Source organism: Papio anubis, chromosome 17 (assembly GCF_008728515.1).
Source record: "Papio anubis isolate 15944 chromosome 17, Panubis1.0, whole genome shotgun sequence".
In the NCBI taxonomy this organism is placed as follows: Eukaryota; Metazoa; Chordata; class Mammalia; order Primates; family Cercopithecidae; genus Papio; species Papio anubis.
The window spans coordinates 44,212,138-44,235,486 of record NC_044992.1 but is presented as its reverse complement, the minus strand read 5'-3'; the positions used below and the strand labels follow the sequence as shown (position 1 = coordinate 44,235,486).

Sequence of the window (23,349 nt, the reverse complement as noted above, 5' to 3'; positions counted from 1 at the left end):
ACTCCTCTCCAATAATCAGCCAAAGGCAATACCTGGACTAAGAACTCTCACCCCTAGCATATCCAAAGTACCTGAATCTAAACAGGTACATTGAGCCTTTTGTTGGCTCCCTACTACTTTGGCAGGAAGGAATCAGGACTGATGCAGGCCCAGGCAGGAACAAAGATTCCCTGCCATTTGAGCTACTGGTTTGGGTTAGGAGAATTGGAAGCCAGGGGCCAGGTAAAGTGAGTCAAAAATTCTGAAGCATGGAGGAAGGCAGAAAGCAAGGTGGCACTATGATCTAGCAGTACTTCTCAAATTTTAAGTGTATATAAATCACTTGGGGAGCTGCTAAACTGCAAATTCTGATTCAGTAGGTCTGATGCAGGGGCCCAAGATTCTGTATTTCTAAGTAGCTCACAGGTAGTGCTGATCCTGCTGGTCCATGGAGCAGCCAGGCTCCAGAGAACTGGTGCATCAGATGCCCTTGAGTGCTGCAAACCGTGATGGGGGATAGAAATTATCTCCTGCAGAGCCAACTCTGCATTTTTTTTGGCACTGAGGAAGGGTGCTCTCCTTTTGACCAAAGAAACTGGAAGGTAGGCCATTAGCAAGATCCTTCTGATATTCTTGATCTTTGTAACAACCTGCTATAGCTAGCTGCAAGAGCATTTTTAATTAGACCAAATTATCTAGTTTGACTGTCCATAGAAATCAAAGCCCCAGCTGAAATATCTGTTCATTTTGCTAGTGTAGAGATGGCTTGTGTGCTGTGATTTTTAAGATGTTAAACACTGCCTGTGGGCATATTTTATGGAGAAATAAACACGCAGCCCAATGAGATGTATAGCGTTGTTTTAATATATTGTATATTCACTTATTTATGGGGAAAATAAACACACAAGCCAATAAGCTGTGTATTATTACTTTAATATATTGAATTTATTTCATACCTATATGTTTTATGAGGGAAAATAAACTAAGATACACGCTATTATTATAACACATCTAATTGTTCTATATTAATTTATTTATGAGAGAAATAAGTGCAATTTAACATGATGTAAGATTATTTAATGCACGAGATGAAATCTGTATTAAGACAGTTTAAGGGATTAAGTTCCAGCTAACTAAGATGTGTGTACTTCCCACACTGAGGGATCCATTTAAAACTATGCAAAGGGCCTGTCTAGTCCTCTGTGTCACAACCTATGTTGGCTCCTGGCTTATCCTGACAATTGCTGCCTCTGGGTGCCTGGTACTCTAAATCCTGGTCCTGTTGGTCCAGGGGAAAGTCTGGAGGCCCAGGAAATAAACTGCTTTTTGAGAAGGGCAACATCTGCCGGGGAGATAGCCCCGCAGTGTCTGTTTCTGAGCGGGAGAAATATTAAAGAAACCTAAGGAGGATGGATGGCTTTCCGGAGCCCTTTAAATCTCCACCTTCCCAGAACAAACCAGGAGGCAGATGGGGGAGATCGATCCTTGCTTCCCGCTTACCAGGTTTACAAGGAACCAGGCAGGCTGTGGTGGGGGATAGACAGGACATGGTGTTGATATGGAAAATGAAGTTGTTGGTCAAGACAGGTGGGTCTGCATTTAGAGAAAGCTCTGGCCTGGCTTCAAATCCCACAGCGAAGGATCAAAAGTCAGACCGGATGAGGCACACCCAGGCCCGCAGACCCGCCGCTCTCCTTCCCTTCCCTTCCCTTCCCACCCGGACTCTCCTTCCATCTCGCGTCCTCAGCGTCCGTTGAGCTCACTTTAAAAATAAAAAAAAATCAAACAAACAAAAACTAAGGTGGGACTCCCAGGCTCCGCTTCTTCCCTGGCCTCTGGAAAATCCGGCTGGGAGGACGCGGGGGCGGGGGCAGATCCCGGCTGGGCCGGCGCCTCCCGCAGCGGCTGTCATGGCCGCCACAGCCTCTTCCCTCGCGCCCCCCCGCCCGCCGCCCGGCCCCAGCGCCATTTTGAGCATCGTCTTTGCTTCCCTGTCTCAGTCCCGCTCTCCTCGCTCCTCCTTCTCTCCCTGCAGGTCCAGCGCCTGGCGACGCTGCCGGGCCTCCCTGGGCTTCTCGCCCGGCTGCTTCTCGGATGGTCCCCCAAAGCCCAGAAGCCCCCGAGTCCATGGGTGTCCCGGCAGCGCCACATTTCTCAGCTGGCCTCTTTTCTTGCCCACTTGGAAGCAGTTACCATCCCTGGGTGCGGGGCCCTGCTTCCCGAGAAAATCCCCGACTCCACTCCACTCCTTGGAGAGCCACCTACAACTCCCAAAGAGGCCCGGCTCAAGCCCCAGGCCTCTCGTCCCTAGGCTTCTTGAGTTCAGAAAAAGGCCCTACACCGGCTTCGGTCATAAGAAGCAAGAAGTCTAAGGAAGCCCTTGGATTCTTCCCAATTCCAGGAAACTTCTGCCCCCGCCACGACCCCAAAAGCCTGTCCCCAGGCTTCCTCTCCTTGCACCCTCCACTGTTCGCTGTATACTTTCTCCCTCCACCTGCCCACCTTTATTTCTAAGCAGAGGCCCCAGGACCACCCGCTCAGGACCAGAGGCCCTCTGCTGAGGGGCAGGGAGGTGACCGAGCTTCCTGCAAACTCCCGACTCTTGCCGGCGCCGTGGGCGAAGCGGCCATCAATCGGGTCACCTTTGTACCACCCGGACTTCGCCGGCCCAGGAGGCTTTGCTGCCACATGGGCCGCTGAACCGAATCAACTTCACGCCGGTGCTGGAGGGGTAAGGACCGGCCTTGGGGCCGCGGGGAAAGAGGTTAAGTCCCAACACAAACACTCGTTTTCGTATTATAAAGACATTTATTTAATCTATGAAAATAATGTACAATAAATACTTTCCCCTTTTCCTATTATTAAAGAATTTTAATAAATAATCTACAGTCTAAAACATAAAAAAGAGGAAAATAAGTCCCTCTAGTTATTTTTAAGAAAGTCCCCTTAGAGTTTAATTATTCCTGAGATTTCACTGGAAGGAGTCTACCAAAAGGAATTTTTCTGTGTGAATTTTAAAAGATGCCCGAGTGCCCAATATTTTAGAAGAAAAAAGGGGGTGGATTAAACGCTAATTCAGTAATACCTGAATTTTAGCAAAACACATAAGTCTATGCGACTGGGGGTGGGAGAGGCTCGATTTTTCCAGTAGATGACCAAGGAGCGCGGGGGTGGAAAGGACCGGGAGGAGGAAACGGGTTAGGGAAACTGCAGGTCGATGGCACAGAGCGTGCTGGTGAAGAAGTCCAGCTCTTCCTCGGAAAAGGGGACGGGGCTGTCGAGAGAACCCTGCAGGCTAGGGGAGAGGCCTCCGGATAGCTGGAGACAGGAGTCGGCCGCGAAGAAGTTAAGGTCGGGAAGGAAAGGCGAATCCTGGCGCTCCGGGAAGACATCTTCTGGCAATGGTCCCAGCTCTGGCCCGCCCGCCCCGCGCAGCGCGCAGCCAGGGCTCGGCGGGCCCGCGCCCTCTAAGCCACCGGCTAAAGGCCGGGGGTCCGCGGCGCTTAAGGACCCCGGCACCACCTCCGGCGGGTGAGAGCAGGCTTCCCACGCCGCCCGCGAGGCGGAGGGGCCGCCCGGGCTGACCGCCGGCTCCTTGACAGGGTCGCCGGTGTCCTCCAGGGCGCCCGGGCAGGCAGGCTCCCCATCCGGCGGCTCTCGGTGCTGCGTCTGCCGCTTGTGCTTCATGCGCCGGTTCTGGAACCAGACTTTGACCTGCCTTTCGGTGAGATCCAGCAAGGCTGCGATCTCGACGCGGCGTGGCCGGCACAGGTACTTATTAAAGTGGAATTCCTTCTCCAGTTCCAGCAGCTGTGTGTTGGTGTAAGCCGTGCGCAGCCTGCGCGCCCCGCCGCCACCAGCCTCCGGCAGTCCCAGGCCATCTGCAGGGAAAACAAGCTGGGCGTCAAAGCGGGCAGTGTACTCAGCCCAACCTTAGTTCGGACTAACCCATCCGCCAAAATCAGTATCACCTCTCCCCTTCCTCGCCACCCCACCCCCGCCCCCACCCCACAGCGGCTCGCTTTCACTGCTTTTGGGTTTTCTTCTCTCCCTCCCTAGTCGACAGCCCCGGCCCAGGTCACGGCAAAGCATTCAGAGCCGCCCACGGGCCACGCAGGGGGCGGAGAGCCGCTCCCTTCGGCGCCGAAACCTCAGATCCCCCCTCCCAAGCCCTCCCAGTGGACCCCTCAATTCGGAACTTTCCAACTCAACCGGAGCGAGGGTCATAAAGATTGTTCTTCACCCCTCTTCCTCCCTAACTCTGAATTCTTCCTCTTCTCCTAGAGTTGGGGCAGAAAGGACCGAATCTTTTTCTGCTTCTAGAGTCTATCCCAGCAACAACATATTCATTCCCCTACACAGATACGGATGAAAACCTCAATCAAATCATTTTCTTCTAGCAGAAAAAAGGTGTTTCCCCAACCAGCTTTCAAAATCAGCTGTAGGGAGAGACAGAGAGAGAGGGAAAAAAAAAAAAAAAAAAGACGCTGGCAGCGGCCAGGCCTGTCCCCCAGTGGGATATTCTTCTTCCCCATCCCGGGAATGGACGGGGTAAGGAACCCCAACAGGCTTGCCACCTTTTTTTTTTTAACCTCCTTCCACTGCTTTTTCTCCCCCTCTTGTAGGGTGCCCCTCACCCCACCCCCACCACGCTTACCGACCTGCAGGCGATCCGACCCCGGAGGCCGGGACAGCGGAGGCGGCCGGGGAAGGAGACGTGGCGGATTGGCTGGGTTTCTTGGCGGATTTCTTCTCTTTCATCCAAGGGAACTCGGGGGCCGGGGGGGCAGCGGGGAGCGGCGGCGGTGGCGGCGGCAGAGCAGGCCCATCTTCGGCTGGCTTTTGGCTCCTGGGTCTCTGAAGGGTGGAGGCGCCGGGCTGGAGGCTGGGGAAGGTTTGCTCGAAAGGAGGAGGAGGAGGAATTAATGTCGACTCCTTGATTGATGAAGTTTGAAATGTCTCCAAGACAGCGGGGAAGGAAGTCAGACACTCGGCGAGCGATGGCTGGCTGTTTATAAACCCAATCTCCCTCTCAAATTCAAAATTCATGGCTTTCAATGGTGGGGGAGGGGGCTGCTGGGGGGGGGCGTCAGGAGGGAGGATCGGAAGGGACCCCCCCTCCTGCCCCCCCCAGATTTCTGTAATGGAGCGATTTTGGGAGGGGGAGATTTCGGTCTCTCTTTTTTTTTTTTTTTAATTTTGGGCCTTTATATTTGTATATTGCTGATAAATACAAGCGTATGGGGACTCTCGCTATTAAACCCAGGACTCCGGCGAAATTACAGGGAATTCGTGGTCACGGGACCGGCCTCCGCCAATCGCTCGTCTGGGCCTGGTGGAAAACAGAGAGCATTATTTGCTTTAATTGATTCAAAAACACCAGAGGACCATGACCTGGACACCATGAGCCTCCATTCCTACACCAGTGCTTCACACGCTCTCTCCCCAGTGCCTCCCTTTCTCCAGAAAACCTAGAGAAACCACTTCCTCATCCCTTTCGGAGGTTAGAAGGTTTCAGAAGCTTGGAAAAGAAGAGACTCTAAGGGAGAAACCTTCCTCTTTTCCAAATGTTTTAATAGAGTAAATTAAGGCTTTCCTTTCGTGGCTTACGTGGCCAGCAGCATCCTCTTCCCTTCTCCCCTTCCCCAAGAAAAGATGAGTGAGGATCCCTGCGTTGGAGGAAGAGGGAGTCGAAAGAGGCTTCCACTCTTTGAAAAAGGTCAGTGTTAAGGTGCAAATAAGAAAGAGATTTATAATCATCAGCACCACTATCCCCATGTTAACCCTCCAAAAGCAACAGTTAAATCTTGGGAAATGGACAGGAACTCCCAGGCGGACACATAAGAGTGAGATGGAGCATGAGGGGCATTTTTGGGCCTCTGGCCTCCATCGCTGTGTGGCCTGGGTTCTCCTCTCTGCCCAGTTTTTGCAGCACTGCCTCTTCCCCTTATGTCCCCCTGCTTTCCTCACTTTCAGGCATCCATGCTTCTCTGTGACACCTCCCTCCCCCCGAAAACAAGCAGAGTCTAAGATGTGCATGTACCCACTCAAGCCTCAAGCTCATATCTGTATCCATATCCAGGGACATGAACAAGAACTCAGGTAGCCACTGATTTAACTTAGAGCACTCTCAAAGTTCAGATCAGCGTATGTGTGTGCATGAATGTGGTGGGGAGCTTTTCCCCTAGGACAAAGAGACTTTCCCTCCCATTTTTGCCATTGTGCTAGTTTAAAAAAAAAAAAAAATCCCTGACAAGGAAGAATTTCCTGAAAATGGTGTGGGTGGAAATAATGACCACTGAGATGATATTCCATTTCTGGCTCCTGAGGGGAAATGCTTTTAAAATTTATTTTATTTTGAGGAGACCAAGATAGTCTGAAGTTTAGAGTGTTGTAATTTACTATAGAAAGAGGGCACAAGACTCTAAGCCCCAAGCAATTGGTGGGAAACTAGGCCTCAAAGCAGAAAATGAAAAGTCGATCTGGGGGAAGATTTTTAAATAAGTGGGTCAGAGGGACGGAGAGGAGATGAGGCGATCAATCTTAGCCCCCTGACAGCTCCCTCCGATTGCATCAAAGAATTTGGCTCTTTGGGAAAGCAGAGGGAACAGCCAAAATTTCACATCTCTTAAAAAGGCCTGGGGGTGGGGGTGGGGGTGGGGGTGGGGGTGCAAAAGAGAAAGGTGATTCTGGGAGAGCTGGGAAACAGATGGGAAATGGGGACAGAGGGAAAGCGCTAAGTTGGGTGGAAAGTTTGCCTGGAGAACTCCCACGGCTCTGGCCTCCCCTCCCCCTCCTCTCTCTCTGCAGCCCAGCCAGGAGAAGGCTGGTTAGCAGAGAAATGGCAACTGAGCCCGGAGCTGGAACTAGAAACTTTCTGTCAATGTAACATCTGCGTGGGTGGTGGTGAGTATTTAAAAAGAAGAGCAGAGAAGTCTGAGTAGAAGCATGAGGGTGGGGGAGCGGAGGATGAAGAAAGGGGAGTTGGAGGTGGGGGCTGCAGGGACCGGGGAGGCATGCTCTGGAGGGCTGAGAACAGAGAGAGCTACTCTGACCTGGGCAAAGTGGCCAGCAACAGTAGTGTGCAACTCGTCTCCAAATAAAACAATTATTGCCGTTTAGAGGTGTGGATGGGGCATAGAAGAATCCAAATAGTAAGCAGCCTCTGGAAGTCATGCAGGGAGGCCTGAGAGTGGATTCTCCCTCTGGCCATCCCCTTGAACACCTCTGAAAGTTTAGCAACAGCTTCTCCAGCTGGCTGAAGGATCCAGAGCTTATCTTGGGCAACTCGGGCAGAGACTGTCCCTGCAGGAAATACAGCTCTCTCTAACCCTTACTGACAGATTTTATGGCCAGATTAGCAAACAGCGGAAAACTTGGGTGTTAAAAGGGGCCAAGAGAACCCTCCTTCTCAGAGACATCTCTCCCCCGCCCCCCTGTCCTGCTGTGAATTTTACAGCAAGGATATTTTACCCTCGTCTTTGGCTGCTTTAGCTGAGCGCCTGGAATCTTCCAAAGAGAAGGATAGGGAACACCAAGCCAAGTTGGTTCTTATTTTTCTTGTTTGCAATTCCAGCTCCGAGCCAAAGCTCTGTTTTTCAAACTTAAGCTAAATTCTCTTTCTTGGCCTCTTTCCTGCTAGATAAATAAGCAACCCAACCCACCCCCAGAATCAAACATGGTGCTTCATCTAGTTATATCATTCAGAAAATGTTATTCAGGGAAGAAGAGAGAAAGAGAAAGAAAGAAAAACCCTTGAGCGTTATTTGATCCCAATCAAACTTTGCACGCTCTTATGCCTTTAAATTATAGCCTGACCCAATGCTAAATTGCTTGCTGCTTGGATGAGCCGAGCCCAGTTAAAATCCTACTTGGTGGTGGGGAAGGGGGAGGGTGTAGAATTCAGGTTGCTTTTTTATTGTTATTTATTGTTGCATAAAGACTATAATTACTAACCTTGGACTGCCAGGATGCAACATAAAAATGAAAATCAGCCCTCGCTTTAAGGCAGGGCCTGGAACGATTCTCACTCCCCCACCATGACTACCACCAAATATATGCTCCTAATTAAGCAATGCAGGCACATCGCTTACAATTAGAATTATGCAGCTCTTCAGCAAGCAGCCATCGCTTCTCTTTCAACGAATTAGCTCCATATTTCAGCCGCCCTGTCTTCTCGCTCTTATCGGCTCCAGCGACTCGGCGGTGACATTTCATCTTTGACAGACCCTCTCTATTCTCACTCCAATGTGATAAAACTTTTATGGAACCACGACTAAGAAATGAAGTTTTCCCAAGGATGGTGGAAACAGAGCCGCACTTTAGCCTGGGGACCGTTTTATTTATGCTTAGATCCAATAGCTTCTCCCACCCTCCTCTCCCCTTTCTCTGGCAGGGGAAATCAAACGTGCTTCCCCTCCCTCCGCCTCGAGTTTTATTTAGTGATTTAATTTTACTTAGTTTTAAAGTTTGACCTGAGAAGTCTAGGCCTCAGATTTTTTTTTTTTAGATTAATCATTTTTCTTTGTTTTCATTTTAGACCCAATGGTGGTTGGGCTTCGGGTCACGTGACATCTTCTTTGTAGCTCCGGAAGAGGATTGCGAAGAAGTTTAGGTTTCGTGGAAGAAACCGTAATCTGCCAGATTTTCTTGTTGGTAGTGGGAAGGGGTGGGGGCTGGTGCATGGAGGTTGTGGCCAAAGGCACTAACACACGAAAGGTCAATGAATGAAAAACCTAGAGGCATAGAGGCCAAACAGAAAACCTACAGACAGCACCCAAGAGTCCCCCTTACTTCTCCCAACTTGTCACTTAAACCACAGCTAAAGAAGTTGGCAAAATGTTACAGGCTCTTATGAGTGAGAAAATGGTATTTAAACTTAAGACATATCAAGGGGGAGACCGGAACCTGGGCAGTGGACAAAAAGGCCAGGGGTCTTCAATGTCCTTGTCCTTCTTCCCTTGGGGGAAATTTGGCAGTCAACAGCCTTGCTCTGCTATCTAAATTGGACCACCAGGACAAGATAAAATTGATAACAGAAAGTTTATTCAAGAATTGTTTGACAGACAACCCTTTTAGGTAAGGAAAAAAGTAACTACTGAAGAACAAAGAAAGTTCCAAGAGGGAGTTAACTCTAGTTCTACAAATTCAGGACTATACAGTGACAATCAGGAGCTGAGTTCATGCCTTTTAGAACTAATTACAATTGCTCATAAGTACGAGTTTAACATAAATCTACAGCTCTTTTCTAGAGTACAATAGTAACTAAAATAGCTGGTTTTACATGACAGGAAACACAATGTCCTTTGTAACAAGTAAATACTAAAAAAGTACAATTTTTTCCTTTTTTTCCCTCATATAAATACATAATGTAGCGGGATAAATAATACAAAAAAGAAAATATTTTAACAGGCTATAACCAATAAATATATATGAAAATGTTCACTAGAACACACGCTTCTTTGAGCAATGCTGGACTTCTGCAGGCCCAGACATCTCTCACAGTTGTTTTTACATCCATTAAAATGTAAACTCTAAGTGCAACAAAAGTGTCCTGTCAGGAGGCTGAGCAAGGCACGCAGGCCCTGCCCAGCCCCTGCCTGGGACAGACAGTTTGTTCAAATATACCCTGTTTTCACGTTAAGTCAAGAGAGCAACAGAAGAAAAGTATAGAACCTCGTGTCACCAACTGCTTTCTGTGGAGAGAGGGGGATGGAGCTGGAGCTGAGATGGAGGCAGCAGAATGGGCAAACCTTCAGTCCTAACAACCTGCCTGCCCTAGCCTACACACTTTTCCTTAAAAGAAAAAAATATATAATTTATAATATAGGCAGCTCTTTCAGGATCTCTCACCATCCCTGAGCCCTCTAAAAACTGTAATTGATGGGGGTGGGATGTATAGATATCAATGTCCTAGAGCAGAAAAACCTGGGGCTAGAAATGGAGGGGGTAGATACCTCAATAAACTTCAAATAAATGGGAACAAATTTGCGGTTTTGGGAAAGCTGGAAGGGAACGTGCTTTGTGCCCTTTGGGTTTGAAATGTGTTTTCTTGTTTTTTAAAGGATAACTGAAAAAAATCAAGATTTGGGGGGAATTACCTACAAAGATGTAAGGTAAGTCCGTTGGTTGGTGATGGCCTAGCCATCTCGTCTGGTTTGTAAAATGTGCTTCTCTGCCTCATCCTATCTCATCTTCCTCTACCCCACTCCAGGGCGTGGAATTCCAACTTGGTAGTGCTGGAGCCCTGGGGTTGACGGGGTCATCTCCAATCTGCTGTGGATTCCTTTCCGATGGGTTGGCAGGCAGATGGAACAAGGGGTGGACTTAAAAGCAATCTCTCAGGCCAGGGGGAGGGGAAGGAGCTCCAGGCCCGTTTTGACCAGGAAGCCTAGCTACCACCTCTCTGGTCCCTCTTTCAGACCTCCAAACTGCCCCCCAGAGCTCCACAGTCTCCCTCTTCCTCCCCATCTCCTAACCCTCGTCCGCCTTTTCCCATCACAGGTGTGTTAATTTGGGCGCTTCTTGGATTCTACCCTGAGGAGGAGGCGCGTGGTGAGAGGAGAGGTCTGTGTAGGTGGGGTGGGGGTCGCAGGGTCCGTGGTGCTGGCTGGGCGCCATAGGGGGCGCCCCGTTGTAGTCCAGGTTCCCGGAAGGATGATGGGAAAGGTGGTTGAGGCCATAGAGGGAGGGGCCGGCAGGGGGCGGCAGCGGATCCGCGTAGCCGCCCCCGCCCACATACACCGGACTGCCCTGCATGGTGGGCGTCCCGTAGGCGCCCCCGTTGGCTTGGAGGACGTGCGGCTCATACTCGGGCGCCGGGGTCGGAGGGTACTTCTGCGGGGCGCCGCAGCCTTTGAGAGGGGGCTGGTAGTTGGAGGGCAGCGCGTAGGCATTCTGGTGGGCTTTACTGAAGGCGGGTGGGGACGGGCTCTCGTAGCTGGGGGTCATGGAGTGTAAGGCGTTCATGAAGCCGGCCGTGGACTGCATGGGCTGCGGGGGACTGCCGGCTGGAGATGGGCCCCCTGACGACGAGGCCAGTCCCTTGGCCTTCTGGTCCTTCTTGTACTTCATGCGCCGGTTCTGGAACCAGATCTTGATCTGCCGCTCGCTGAGGTTCAGCAGGTTGGCCATCTCCACACGGCGAGGCCGGCACAGGTAGCGGTTAAAATGGAACTCCTTCTCCAGCTCCACCAGCTGCGCGCTCGTGTATGCCGTCCGCGCCCGCTTGGACGCCGCCGACCCTGGGGGGCTCTTGTCCCCTCCCCCGCCGCCGCCGCCGCCACCGCCCCCGCTGCCACCACTGCCGCCGCCGCCGCCACCGCCGCCGCCGCCACCACCACAGCCCTCTGCTGGATTCAAGGGGGAGGGGTGGGAAGGGGAGAAAATGAAATAAAAGATAATTACTGAACACGCCGAAATTGAATGCATCGTTTCTTAATAAATCCAGGCCTGGACTCGGAGCCCCCGCCGCCCTCCCCTTCGCGTCCCCGCCTCCTCCTCACTCCCCCACCCCACCGCCCGTCGCATTAGCGGACACTCTATAATAGTGGCATTTATTAAGAGACCTGTTCTCCTTTCGCTGCCCCAGCTTATGAAAATTTGATCATGTCACGCAGACAGAGCCGCATGGCCATTTATTTAGGGCTGGATTTTCGCGTGCGTGCTTTCTCCCCTCTATCCCCAATTCCAGGTCAGGGAAGACATTTCCCCTCCCTGCCCACCCCGTCCTGAGGACAGGATGGGAGACTGAGGAGAACCCTCGGGGTAATCTGGACACTCGTGGGCAAGAAGTGTCGCACGAAGAGGCTGCCGTGCCTGGAGGCCGGGACCCTGGGCCGTCCGAGCGATTGTGATTAATACCCACAGTAATCATACTTAATAATAATCAATCCTTGACGACTCTGCATCCTCCTGGCAGCGCCTCGTCTTGGCTCTGTGGCCTTGGGAAGGGCTTTGAGGCCATGGACCTGGCCTTCTGGAGCTTTCAGAAGCTCTGGTGGAGGGCGGCTAGAGGGAGGAGGGTGTTGGCGAGGTAAAGGGTCATTAGGGGGTGGGGGTATCAAAAATGTACCCGCCAGCCACCTAATATTGTTCCCAGGCAGCCTCTTGGGCGCCTAGGGGCTGGATGCTAGAATAACAGTGACATTCCTGGCTCGGACAAAAGCTGAGGACAAGGAAGGCAGAGAACTGGTACCTGTGCCGGGGGAGCTGTTTTTCAGCTTGGACGTTTGCCTCGACTCTTTCATCCAGGGGAATATCTGTTTGGTGAGGGTGGAGTTGGTGCCGGGACCGCACTTTGGGGGACCACTTTTGCTGGGCCCGCCCCCATTACTGCTGTTGCTAGTGGCACTGGTAGGTGCGGCACTGGGCGGGGGTGAGCCGGGCGGGGCGGGCAGGGGCTCCGGGGCCAGACACGGCCTCATGCAGCTGCCGTTGAGCTCCTTGCTCTTGGCATGTGGGGCACCGTTGCCCAGGGACTGCAGCGAGCATGCTGAGCGCTGGTAGTCGCCCTCCAGGTGCGTAGCGGCCTGAAATGGGGGTTGGGGGGGGCCGTCGAAGCCGAAGCCATTGCTGCCAGGGTACGAGGAATAGCCTCCGAAGAGAGCAGCCGCAGCGTTGTCGTAGTAGGTGGCTTTCTGCATCGCTGGGTGAGGCCTGGGCAGTGGGTGGCAACTTGGAAAGGCCTGATACCCTCAGGACCGGACATTGGCAACCCTGGGGGTCACGTGACACGCCGGACCCCCCCCCCCCAAATCCCCTCCCCTCTCTGCCCCCCTCCTCCGGGGTCTGTTCCAAGCGGCTGACCTGCGGGGCGAGAGAAGAGACACAAGGCGGAGAAGAGGACTGGGGCTCGAATCCATCTTAGGAACTGAAAAGGGAACTGACATCAATAGGGTTTTTTCTTCTCCCCTCCCCAACATCTCCAAAGCAGATGCCGAGGAAAAAAAGCCCACCAGTTTTCATTTCCACTAAAAAAATAAACAAATAAATACTATATGCCTTTCAAGACTGCCTAGATGTAGAATCTATGGCAAAGGCCATTGCTTCTCTCCTGCCTGTGCACTAACCCCTCACCTCCCCTAGTTCCTCTCTCCCTCTCTCTCCTCCCCAACTCTGGGATAGGATGGCTCAAGGGAGGGGACACTAGGAGACTCCAAAATAAAAGCATCATCAACACCCTCCTCTGAGCCCAGAGGCTTCTGTGCTTCCAGCCTTTGCCTCCTTCCAAGTCGGTTTAGGTCTCTTGCCCAAGCAAAGTCTAGCCTGAAGGGAAACCAAAGGATCTTCTGAAAAGACATGCAGGAGAAGCAAGTTCGTCAGAGAAGCGTCTCTTGTGAGGTGTCCTCTCCACTTCCCACCACTCCCCCACCAGGAAGACAACAACAGCCTGACCTAGATACCTCCTGAGGATTTTTAACCTCAAGAGTCAGCTGAACTGAGACTCATCTGTCCATGGCCCTGCTGCAGGTACCACCACCTCCGGCTCCTGTCTTTGCTCAGCCAAACCTGGGATTGGGCAGCCAGTGGCCCTGTGGGGCCCCCAAATGGAGCAGGATTGTTTCAATTTCCTGGGCCATGCCAGTTGGTGCTGTGACCATTTGGCCCAGGTCTCTCCCTGGACCTCTCTTTTTTTTTTTCCATGAGACTTAATTTTTCCCACCCTTTCCTTCACAGTCTGTTTTCTTTGATTTTCCCCAAAGAAAATAAGAAACAAGAAGTTACAACTGCTAGACTTTTCTACTGAGACAGGGAAAGTGCTTTCCAAAAGAGAAAGTTATTCCCGAGAAAAATAATCAACAAAGCAATTTTAACAATATTATTCTCTGGGTTAGAAACAGAGGTATTCCTGTTGACTGAGGTTCCCTGAGGCTAATAATAATAATAATAATAACTATTTTAATACAGCCTTTTAAAAGTGTGCCAGAAAAATAAAGATTCAAACTAACATAGGATTTTGTGTATTTGTTCTGAAACTTCTGACTACATTTTTTTTTCCTCTCTCTCTCCCAACTCTTCACCACCACTTTTCATAAAACCTCCATACTGCCATGTGTGTTTGGAAAACTTTAATCTCATTCAGCCTAGCTGGTCAACTCCAAATAAAACTAAACATAGGAAAACAAAATAAAAGAAGTGCAGGTGAAGAAAGTCCCTCCCTCACATAAATCCCCTTCTTCATGGCACAGATTTATACTCAAAAAGGAATCAGTGTAACCCTGAGTTCCGATTGGTTTCTGGAAATACACATGGGTCTGCAAAGCAGCAGGTCCTTCAAGGGAGAACCAGAGTTCAATTGACCAGGCTGACCCAATCCCTTTATTATTATTACCATTAGCCTCTGCTGATTTAACCAAAATTAGCTTCCGAGCAGCCCTGGCTGAAGGGGGAATTAATTAACAGGCATTAGTTGTGGTTGTTATTAATAGAGAAGAGAATGAAATAAAAATGTAGGAGGGGGTTGGCTGGCTGGGCCCTGGCTTTATTTAGTCTAAATGATTGTTACAGTAATAATAATGATGATGATGATGATAGTAATAATAATAAAACAATAATTTAACTAGACGCCTGGGGCCGAAATTCCTGTCGCTCCCCTTGCAATAAACCCCAAACCATCGCCAGACGGAGGCCAGTGTGGAAAGCGAAGGAGCCAGAGACACGATAGGAAAGAATGGAGACTCCGCCGGTGGTGCAGACAGGGCTGGGAAGGTTTGTGCACCCGGGTAGTCCCTGGCTGCTGCTGCCAGGCTGCCTCGGCCGGTCGCTGCTGCCGCGGCGGCTGGCGACGACCTACCAGCCACCTATGATGGCCCAAGGAGGGGAAGAAGAGCAAGCGATCAGGACACCAAAACGGTTATCGAAGACAGGTTCCCAGCACACCAGCCGGCCGAGGGCCGAGCCCCGCGGGCGGCAGCAAGTTTGGGAGCCGGAGGTAACCGAATTAAAAAGCGCCTTACAAACTCCGCTTCGGGACTTGGCTCAGCAGGGTTGGAGGGCGCCGAGGCCTGGCGGACGGGACAGTGGGAAGAGGGAAAGGTGCCGAGGGGACCCGAGATCTGGGATCCAGAACAAGAGGGGGTGGGGAACAGCTCTACCAAGCCAAACAGATCTATTTCCCTTGCCTCCATGTTGGAAAAATTCTGGTTCCATATGGCTCCTCGGGAGGGAGGGAGGGAGGGAGGGAGACGGTGGCTGCCGGCTTCCCCCCAGGGTCTCGCTGGAGAAGGGAGATGAGCCCCCCCAAGAACCCCACCTTGCCAAGCACACCCCAGGGACTGCCAGGAGACTAACAATAGCTGGGGAAGCCCCGAGAGAGGGGATAGGCCATCTTCCAGGACTTAAAAAAATTAATGGGAGGAAGAAAAATAAAATAACAAGAAAGGAAGAGAGAGAAAGGTTGAGACTTTCTTAGCAGCCGGGAAGAAAATTCAGCCCTGGATCTGGCTGCTGAAAGAAAAGAGAGGAGAAAAGAGGAGAGAAGCAGGAAGAGAGAGGGGAGAGAGGGAGAGAGAGAGAGAGGGAGAGAGAGGGAGGGAGGGAGGGAGGGAGAGAGAGAGAGAGAGTCGCTGCGTGGAAGGAAGCTTAAAGCTTGTGAACTCTTCTTGAACCGAGATTGGAGTCATATGGGCCATAAATCATTGAGACATACTCTCCGCCATTCACAAACTGATAGCCTATTTCAGTCCAGCTTACCTTAGCCACCGACGAGGGGAGAACAGGCAGACATAATATATATTCACATCGAGCCCCAGCGCGAGCGGCAGGCGAGAAATCTCCCCTCCTTGAAGGCAAAGGAAAAAAAGACCACTGTTTAAAGCTGCGTCGCCCCCCGCCCCCCCGCCCCGCAAAGCCACCCCGGCTGGGGAGCCCGAGGGGCAGACCGGCCAGAGGAGCCGCGCGGCGTCCGCTTCAATTCACTCGGCTTAGGAGCAGGGGTGCGCAGGAGGGAGGGGGTGGGGGAGCGGGAAAAAAAATAGAAGACCGAAAGGTGCCGGGCAGCTCAGCTCGCCAGAATCCAGCTCCGGGCTCCAGCAGGGCTAAGCCGCCACAGTGTGGTTGCCCTATAAGACTGGTACGCCCTACTCTCCGTAACAATGGCCTCTGCTTTTGCACAGGGAAAAAAAACCACACAGACACACACACACACACTCACTCACTCACACACAAGCTCACATACCCCCCCACCTCTCCCCCTTTAGCAAGCTTAGATGCCTGATAAGGAGGGAAGGTGATGGTGCTGATGGCAAAGGGGAAATTTTAAAATACCCCGCTCCCCAAAAAAAGAGTGAGAAGGAAAGAAGGGAGGGTTTTTTTTTTTTTTTTTTAAGAACGGGTAAAAATTTAAATCTAGATTGGGGGGACAGGGAAGAAGAGGTGAGCAAAGGCAAGGAAGGGCAGTGAAGTTCACAGCTCCCCCCATACCCCACTAGTGAACCATTATGCTAATTTGAGAAGTAGCATTTGCAGGCTGAGTCAAAGACAGGCCTCGCCCGGGGTGGGGGGGTGAGGGTGCCGGGTGCCCCTCTGCACTCATTCGCAATTGGAAGACCAGGACTTTTTTAGAAAGTAGTTTCACTCCTCAGGGACTGGTGGCTGGGTCTCCAACCCTCACACCCTGGCTCCCTCCTTCTGAGTCTCCAGCCCCGTCTTCTTCCCTCCACTACACCCTCTCTATTCCTCCCAAATCTCCCCCCAATCTCCAGGCCCAGTCACTAACCGAGGGAGAGGGAAAGACCAGACCTTTTAAAACAACAACAACAACAACAACACCCCTCCCCCTTTTTCTTTTTGAGAACAGACAACAAGCGGTGAGTGATGATTTTAAAAACCCAGAACATCTTGCAGGGGGAGGAGGGTTGAGAAAAGGGTGACAAAAGGAGAACTCTGTGTTTTAGCTTGAGCTCCAGACTGGCTGGCAGTAGACAGGCTGAAAGAACTTTACGGAGAAGTTTCTGTTAGGATTCTCACCTCCGGATAGGCAGAAGGAGCTAAGAGGTGATAAGGACATTTGTACTTCTGAGAAGAACTAGCAGGGTGGCTTAATTTTAAATGCACTGGCAGAAGAGATGGAAGATGGTTATTATTATTATTATTCAGAACAACCCTGTTTGTTTCTCTCTGCCCTGCAAGATTTATGACTCTTGGCACAAGTGAGGAAGGCCACAAAAGCTAAAGTTTTCTTAGGGTGTGTTTGAGCAGGGCAGGAAAAGGCAAGGAGGAGGCCTGTAGGAGGAAGACAGGAGCCAAAAATGTAGGTGTCTGCAGATTTGGGACAGGGGGTGGGGAATAGTCATTCTGGGAGGAAGGAAAAGACAAAAAGAGCACCAGGACATTTCCCAAAGCAGGAGTGTTTGCAACTCTACCTAACTGCTGACTCGGAGCTAGGGGATGAAATAGAAAGCTGACCCTCTTCTCTAAAGGCAGCTTGGAAAACTGGTTCTCTTAACTTCGTGTAAGGCACTACCCTGTGATTTCCTGGTTAGAATACTTAGCTTTTGCCTTCTCCCATCTGGATGCACCAGGAGAGGGAACGGGACTGGGGACAACAAAGGTGAGAGTTGACTTCCAGCTATTGTGTCCCCTCCAGCATAGGCTGGCAGTGTCTGGCAAAGCTTCCCTCATTCCCTCTCTCTCCCCACTCACAGGCTGTACTTTGGGATGAGATAGGGAGTGGCCCCTGGCCTCCAGGCCCTACTTCTTCTGGGCAAGGCTAAGTCAGGCCAGGTGATTTGGAGCAGCCGGTTTCCGGGGACCCTGATAAACTGGGGGTACCTGTGGCCTTCCTGCCCTCCAGCAACAGGAGCCACTTGCAGAGCCTCAGAATGTAATGTCCTGAGGACCCCATCTCCTACCTAGAAAGTTGATGGCTGGGGGGAAGCACGGGTTGGGGGACTTCAGGATGGAGGGTGGGAACTATTTTTCTGTGTTTATTAGTAGCTATTATTCTGTGTTTATTAGTATTTTTCTGTGTATATTAGTAGTATCAAGAAAAGAAAACATCCAAGTCAGACCTAGACTTGGGGCTCAAGCCAGCCTGGACCCCCAAACAGACCTGTTAGGGGTGCCTGAGTATGTGGCTGCAAAATGTCTGTCCTGATACCTCTACACTAGATAGAGATACACAGGTCAGACCCCATGTAACTTTGAGCCTGGTGGGTCGGTAACTCAGGCCAGGGAGGTTGCCAGAAGCTTAAAGAAACCAGTACCTTTGAGTTTTTTTCTATCAATCCCCCAAATTAAAAAAAAGCCAAGAATGTACCTCAAAACTCTACTGTCCTAGCTGTTACTATCATTGGGTTAGAGAAGGTCATTGTAAAACAGAGAAGAGGAGAACTTCATCGCTTTTGGGACTGCGCAGCTTTGCCTCTAGGAATAATACGAGAGTCCAGAAGGCACCCAGCCAGCCCCGGGCCGGCTGCGGGAGAAGCAGGCCGGAGCTGAGCTGGGGATGGAGGAGTGTTCCAGAGACAACGGCAGACCCCTCCCTTCCTCAAGCCTCCTCAACCCTTTGTGGTCCCTCGGGCTACAGAAGGCAGTGGGGCATAGTGGGGTGGGAGTGAAAAAGAGGACGGAGAAGCAAGAAAACGAACCTGGAGAAAATCTCAGAGGACATACACCCCCAAATGCGGTAGGAGATGGAGTGGGGGCTTCTTAATTCTGGAGTACAGCGCCCATTTGGAATGCTTGGGAGGCAATTAGATCCCAGTTTAGTTTCTGTCTTGCCTTTTTTCTTCCTTTCTCAGAGGTCTCTGGCCAGCAGGCGGGCTGCCCTCTGATTAGGGCTGGGAGGCTGGAGGACGGAGGGTGGAACGGGCACCCCTGAGGGCCCCCGTTTGGACTGAGGTGTTGCTGCTGGCCAGGGGTTTTTCAAACTTCAGGGGACAAAGGCTGGTAGTGAGGAGTTTGGGCAAGGAACTTGGGGTGGGGGAGGCCAGAGCAGTCTGAGGGGAGACTTTGGGGTCTGGGAAAAGAGAAGCAGGAGAAAGGCTTATCATCCCAGAGAGTGAAGCCATGATTTCGGAGCAGACTGGAAATACAGAAGAGGGAACAATTTCTTCTTGGATTTGGGAGGGAAACCTGGGAAACTTTGTGTGTGTGCCCATGTGTGGGGTGTGTGTGTGTGTGTGTGTGAGAGAGAGAGAGAGAGAGAGAGACAGAGAGAGAGAGAGAGAGAGAAAGGAGGAGAAAGAGAAATTGAAAAAGAGAAAAATTGAGTAAGAGACAGAGACACTAGCCTAAACTAATGAAGTAAAAAAAAATAATAATAAGGGTAAGGATTAGAGAAAATGCCCTTCTTCACAGACATCCTTTCCTCTTCCATTCCGTTTCTTCAGAGCCAGAGCACTTGCTCTGGCACTTCTCTCCCCCACCCTACTGGGTAACCAGTATCAGGCAACGGGAGCACTTTAAACCTTCTGGAGCAATCAAGGGCTACCCGCCCTTATAGACCTCAACGGGATCGCGCCTGTTTCTCTCTTCCCCCAGAAATGCATCAACTAGCAAACAAAAATTCTCTCAATAAGGGCATACTGGTTGGCTCTTTTAAAACTGATTTCTGATCTCAGACTTGGGGCAGTCAAGGATCCTGCTCCTGACTCAATCAGCACAAAATTTGCCTAGCCCACTGGCTAGCTGGGGAGCTAGGACCTGGGAGCCTGGGTTCTCAGATGTTTAGCGATGTGTTTCTTCCTGGCCCTGTCTGAGTTCCCGGTCCCACACTGTTTTCCAGCTTCACTGCCCAACTTTGTAGCCCTAGCAGAGGGGTGTAAAGTTCACACACTCACCCGAATCTCCATTTTCCCTTAAGTATTAATAAAGATTTCAAAGCTGGGGGTTGTAAAGTGGGAATTGCTAATGAAGAAGGCTCTTGGCATTTGGATCCCCATCTCCAGCTCTCCAATAAGCCAGAGCAGGAGGGAACAAAGGGGCACCCAGAAGGGAGAAGAGGAGGCCCGCATAGACCCTGCTCAGCAATAGTGGGGATCAAAAGAAGAAAAAGGTCGCTGCAGTGGATGAAGAAAAATCCAAGCTGTACATTTTCCCCACCCCATGTGTGGGGGCACTGCCCTCTCCCCAGCCGAGCCTGTGAAGGGGTGGTAGAACAAAAAGGGCAGCCACAAGGGTCTGCGAAGTCCACTCAATGACCATGGAGGCTGCCTGAACATGCTGAGTGGATGGCGGTGCTGCCAGCGAGTTGGGAGCCTCAGGCAGGTGGGCTCCTTGGTGATGATAGATCCCAATTTGAATCAGCGCTCCCGCCTCATCTAGAAGCTCAGCCTTAGCCTGGCAAACCCCACCCCCAGCAAGTGTTGAGACAAAGGTGGGCAGAGCAGAGAAGGCAGAGGAAGGGAGGCTGCAAATCCTGGGCAGCTTGGGGGCTGCAGAGGGTGCTGGGAAAGGGAGGCAGAAGCAGGAAAAGAGGAACAGGCCCAGTCCCTGAGGCTGAGCGGGCCTCTCCTGACAGACTGGATGTTTCTCTCCCGGTGACCTCTGTTTAGCAGACAATAACTCAGTGGATTAATGACCAATCAGCGAAAGGCGTTCCGAATTGCCTCCAAATATAAAACTCCGAAGTCAGAATGGGACAGGGCCAGAGTCTGGGCCTGCTAGTCCTTTTGTTTTTTCTCTCTCTCAAATTAGTGTTTTGGGCTAGGCTTTAGGAAGTGGATTATCTGCCCAGTGTCTGAGATTTCCAGAGCCCCAAAGATGAGGTTGTTTCCCATCTCTTCCCATCTCCTTCCCTCCTCCCCCAGAATTCATATTCCAAACCACACTTCCCAAGGCAGCCTGGAAACCTCCCCTCCCCTCCCCTGCTAGCCTCTTCACATCCCTGATCCTGCAAGAAATTTCCTTGCTCACAACCATGCAACTGAGAAGCCACCACTCCTTTGGAACTGGGGGAGGAGCTGGAAAATAAAAGCAAGTATAGCGTGGGGGTCTTCCATCTTGCAGGCTCTGTCCTGGCTACCCTAGAGGAGACCCAGTAGAGTGCTGTGGCACCCTGTGTGTGCCTCCTCCCAAGAAGCGAGGGCTCAAAGGCCCAGGGTTGGGGTGAGCCTGAGAAGGGGGGCACCTGCTGTCACAGAATCTAAACTCTGAAACCACTGTTCAGTCCCTGGGCTGGGGTAGGGGGCACCTTAAAAACCTACTGTGTTGGGAGGCCGAGGCGGGCAGATCACCTGAGGTTGGGAGTTGGAGACCAGCCTGACCAATATGGAGAAACCCTGTCTCTACTAAAAATACAAAATTAGCCGGGTGTCGTGGCACATGCCTGTAATCCCAGCTACTCAGGAGGCTGAGGCAGGAGAATCGCTTGAATCAGGGAGGCGGAGGTTGCGGTGAGTGGAGATCACACCATTGCACTCCAGCCTGGGCAACAAGAGCAAAACTCCATCTCAAACACACACACACACACACACACACACACACACACACAACGAAAGCCTTAGCCCAGTGCCTGGCAGGGAAAGGGTCTTGCTCAGTAAGGTCCAGCCCTTCTTTCCTTAGTCCCTCTCCAAATGTCAATCTCAACCCAACCCAGCTAGCTGGCCCCTCTCCACTGCCTTCTAGTTCCACCGCTCTCCTCGGGGCTACTTCTCAGCTGAGAATAAAGGCACCTTCAAAAGGAGGAACAGTCCAGATTCCAGTGGATTTCCTAGAGCCAGACTGAGTAAGCATACACTGCTCTGGGTATATGTAAACTCTGAATATTGCAAATAAACATGCAGTAACTTCTATACCCAGATGCCCACAGAGCTCCAGGACACACAAGGGAGTGCCTCCCATGTACTGTCCTGCTGAGGATGGGTACACACAGAGGTACCCAATTTCAGAACAGGAGAGAAATCAGGAAGTGTCCAGTCCAACTCTTGCCATTGTTACAGATCAGGAAACTGAGGCCCAGAGCAAGGAAGTGATTTGTCTGGAGTTATACTTGGGATAGGCTTGGGAGTTGGAAGGCTTGAATTACAGATGTTCCAGCTTGGCTGTGTGACATGAGGCAGGGCACTCCTTGGGCCTCAGTGTCCCCTTCCGTAAAGCACAGGCATGTATATGGAGGGAAGGGGTTTAGCTAAAAGATCTCTAAGATCTCTTTTTGGACTGAATGTTAGTGATTCTCCATGTGCTGATGTAAAAGTGTGTGCCAATAAGAAGTAATAAACTGAATTCAGACAATAACCGGCACCATCGTGACCAGATTCGTGGTATTTCCCTTGGGGTTTAAATGCTTACCACTGAGCACCAACCTGGTGCCTGACCCTCCCTTGCCCCATAGAGGCTCATGCACTGGGTTTTACTGCTCTTCTGTGTGTAGGGTGGGTTGTTTTCTACCCTCATTACCAAACCAAAAGTGCTATTTTTAGACACTGCAACTTAAGCAGTAAATAATTAATTTGTCTAATTAAAGGAGGAAGGTTTCAACCTGGCAATTTTTAACCAGGCATCAATGCACCCATTGTACCAGCCGAGCCTTCTCACCCAACCCCCTCCCTGCCCATACACCTACCAGCCTCCCCAGTTGCCTTCCCCTCAGTTGGAGACCAGCATTCCCCCAGATGGCTAGCAGGGTCCACAGGGCCAGACTGTGTCCCTCATGACAAAGTTCCGCGCTCTGGTGTGCTTCCCCATAGAAATAGGTCTGCCAGCAGCTGCACCTCAAAGCTTGCTTTCCCTACCCCCAAAGCTGTGCTGGGCTCCAGGTCTCTGCTCTCTGCTCTTGGGAAATGTGTAATCTACCTCCCCAGCTCAAGATGCCCCAACAATGCAGCGAGTTTGCATTTCAAGAAACTCCCATTAATATCAATTTACTTCACTGAAACCTCGGGTTCTTCATCAAGTTGATGATTTATGATAAAATCAATTAAATTACGGCCACTTAGGGCCCAGCCGCTTCCTCTCAGATTTCATTGGTGCGGGGCCCAAGTGTCTGGTGGAAAAATGCAAGTTTAGCTGGAGGCGAGGAAAGATAATTCTGCGGCTGAGAAAATTTAATGCAAAACAATTTCCAGGCAAAGTTGGGCGTCTGGACAGAAATGCAAGAGCCACTAGTTGGCCTGCGGAAATTACTATCTGGGGGTCAAAATGTTTTTCTCCCCACCCCCATCATCCTGCGTGGCTCCCTTACTCTGTTCGTCTTTGTATTCACTTGCTCCCCACTCCCAAACAGAGATTTTGGGAGAATTTGAGTAGTAATGGTGGGACACAAGGCTGCCAAGGTCCAGCCTCAAACCACGCATCTCCCTGATCTTCCCTACCACACCAAGCCTTTTCTCCTTTTGACCTCCCCTCCTGAATCAACCATACTGATTAATTCCTTGGCTTCCCACCACAAAGTTAAAAATTCAAAGTGAAGATGAGGTTGGGTGGGCA

General features: G+C 51.1%; 2 protein-coding genes and 1 long non-coding RNA gene across 9 annotated transcripts in view; 1 reads left to right on the top strand and 2 right to left on the bottom strand.

The window, feature by feature from the left end:
* Positions 1–2,772: 2,772 nt before the first annotated feature.
* On the bottom strand, positions 2,773–5,143 carry HOXB2 (homeobox B2). Its single transcript, XM_021928963.2, has 2 exons — positions 4,641–5,143; positions 2,773–3,860 (listed from the first exon to the last, which is right to left on the bottom strand). Exons 1-2 carry the CDS (start codon positions 5,026–5,028, stop codon positions 3,178–3,180), a joined length of 1,071 nt encoding a protein of 356 aa, XP_021784655.2. The 5' UTR covers positions 5,029–5,143; the 3' UTR covers positions 2,773–3,177.
* On the top strand, positions 3,664–11,261 carry LOC103878750. 7 transcript variants are annotated; one of them, XR_004179449.1, is made up of 7 exons: positions 3,664–3,750; positions 5,630–5,698; positions 5,956–6,081; positions 6,790–6,885; positions 8,519–8,610; positions 10,044–10,545; positions 11,167–11,261. It is a non-coding gene; the product is annotated as an uncharacterized LOC103878750 (long non-coding RNA). The 7 variants fall into 7 exon arrangements; XR_004179448.1 differs by lacking the exon at positions 3,664–3,750 and adding an exon at positions 4,936–5,482; XR_639065.3 differs by lacking the exon at positions 3,664–3,750 and having other exon boundaries at positions 4,936–5,698; positions 10,044–10,094; positions 10,483–10,545.
* The window catches only part of HOXB3 (homeobox B3), a 26,577-nt gene continuing 12,230 nt past the window's right edge, over positions 9,003–23,349 (bottom strand). The window contains exons 2-3 of the mRNA XM_021928965.2: positions 12,176–15,760; positions 9,003–11,330 (exon numbers count right to left, since the gene is read on the bottom strand). Of these exons, the coding sequence (XP_021784657.1) occupies positions 10,477–11,330; positions 12,176–12,623 (1,302 nt within the window). The 5' untranslated portion in view covers positions 12,624–15,760 and the 3' untranslated portion in view covers positions 9,003–10,476. The remainder of the gene's footprint in view (positions 11,331–12,175; positions 15,761–23,349) is intronic.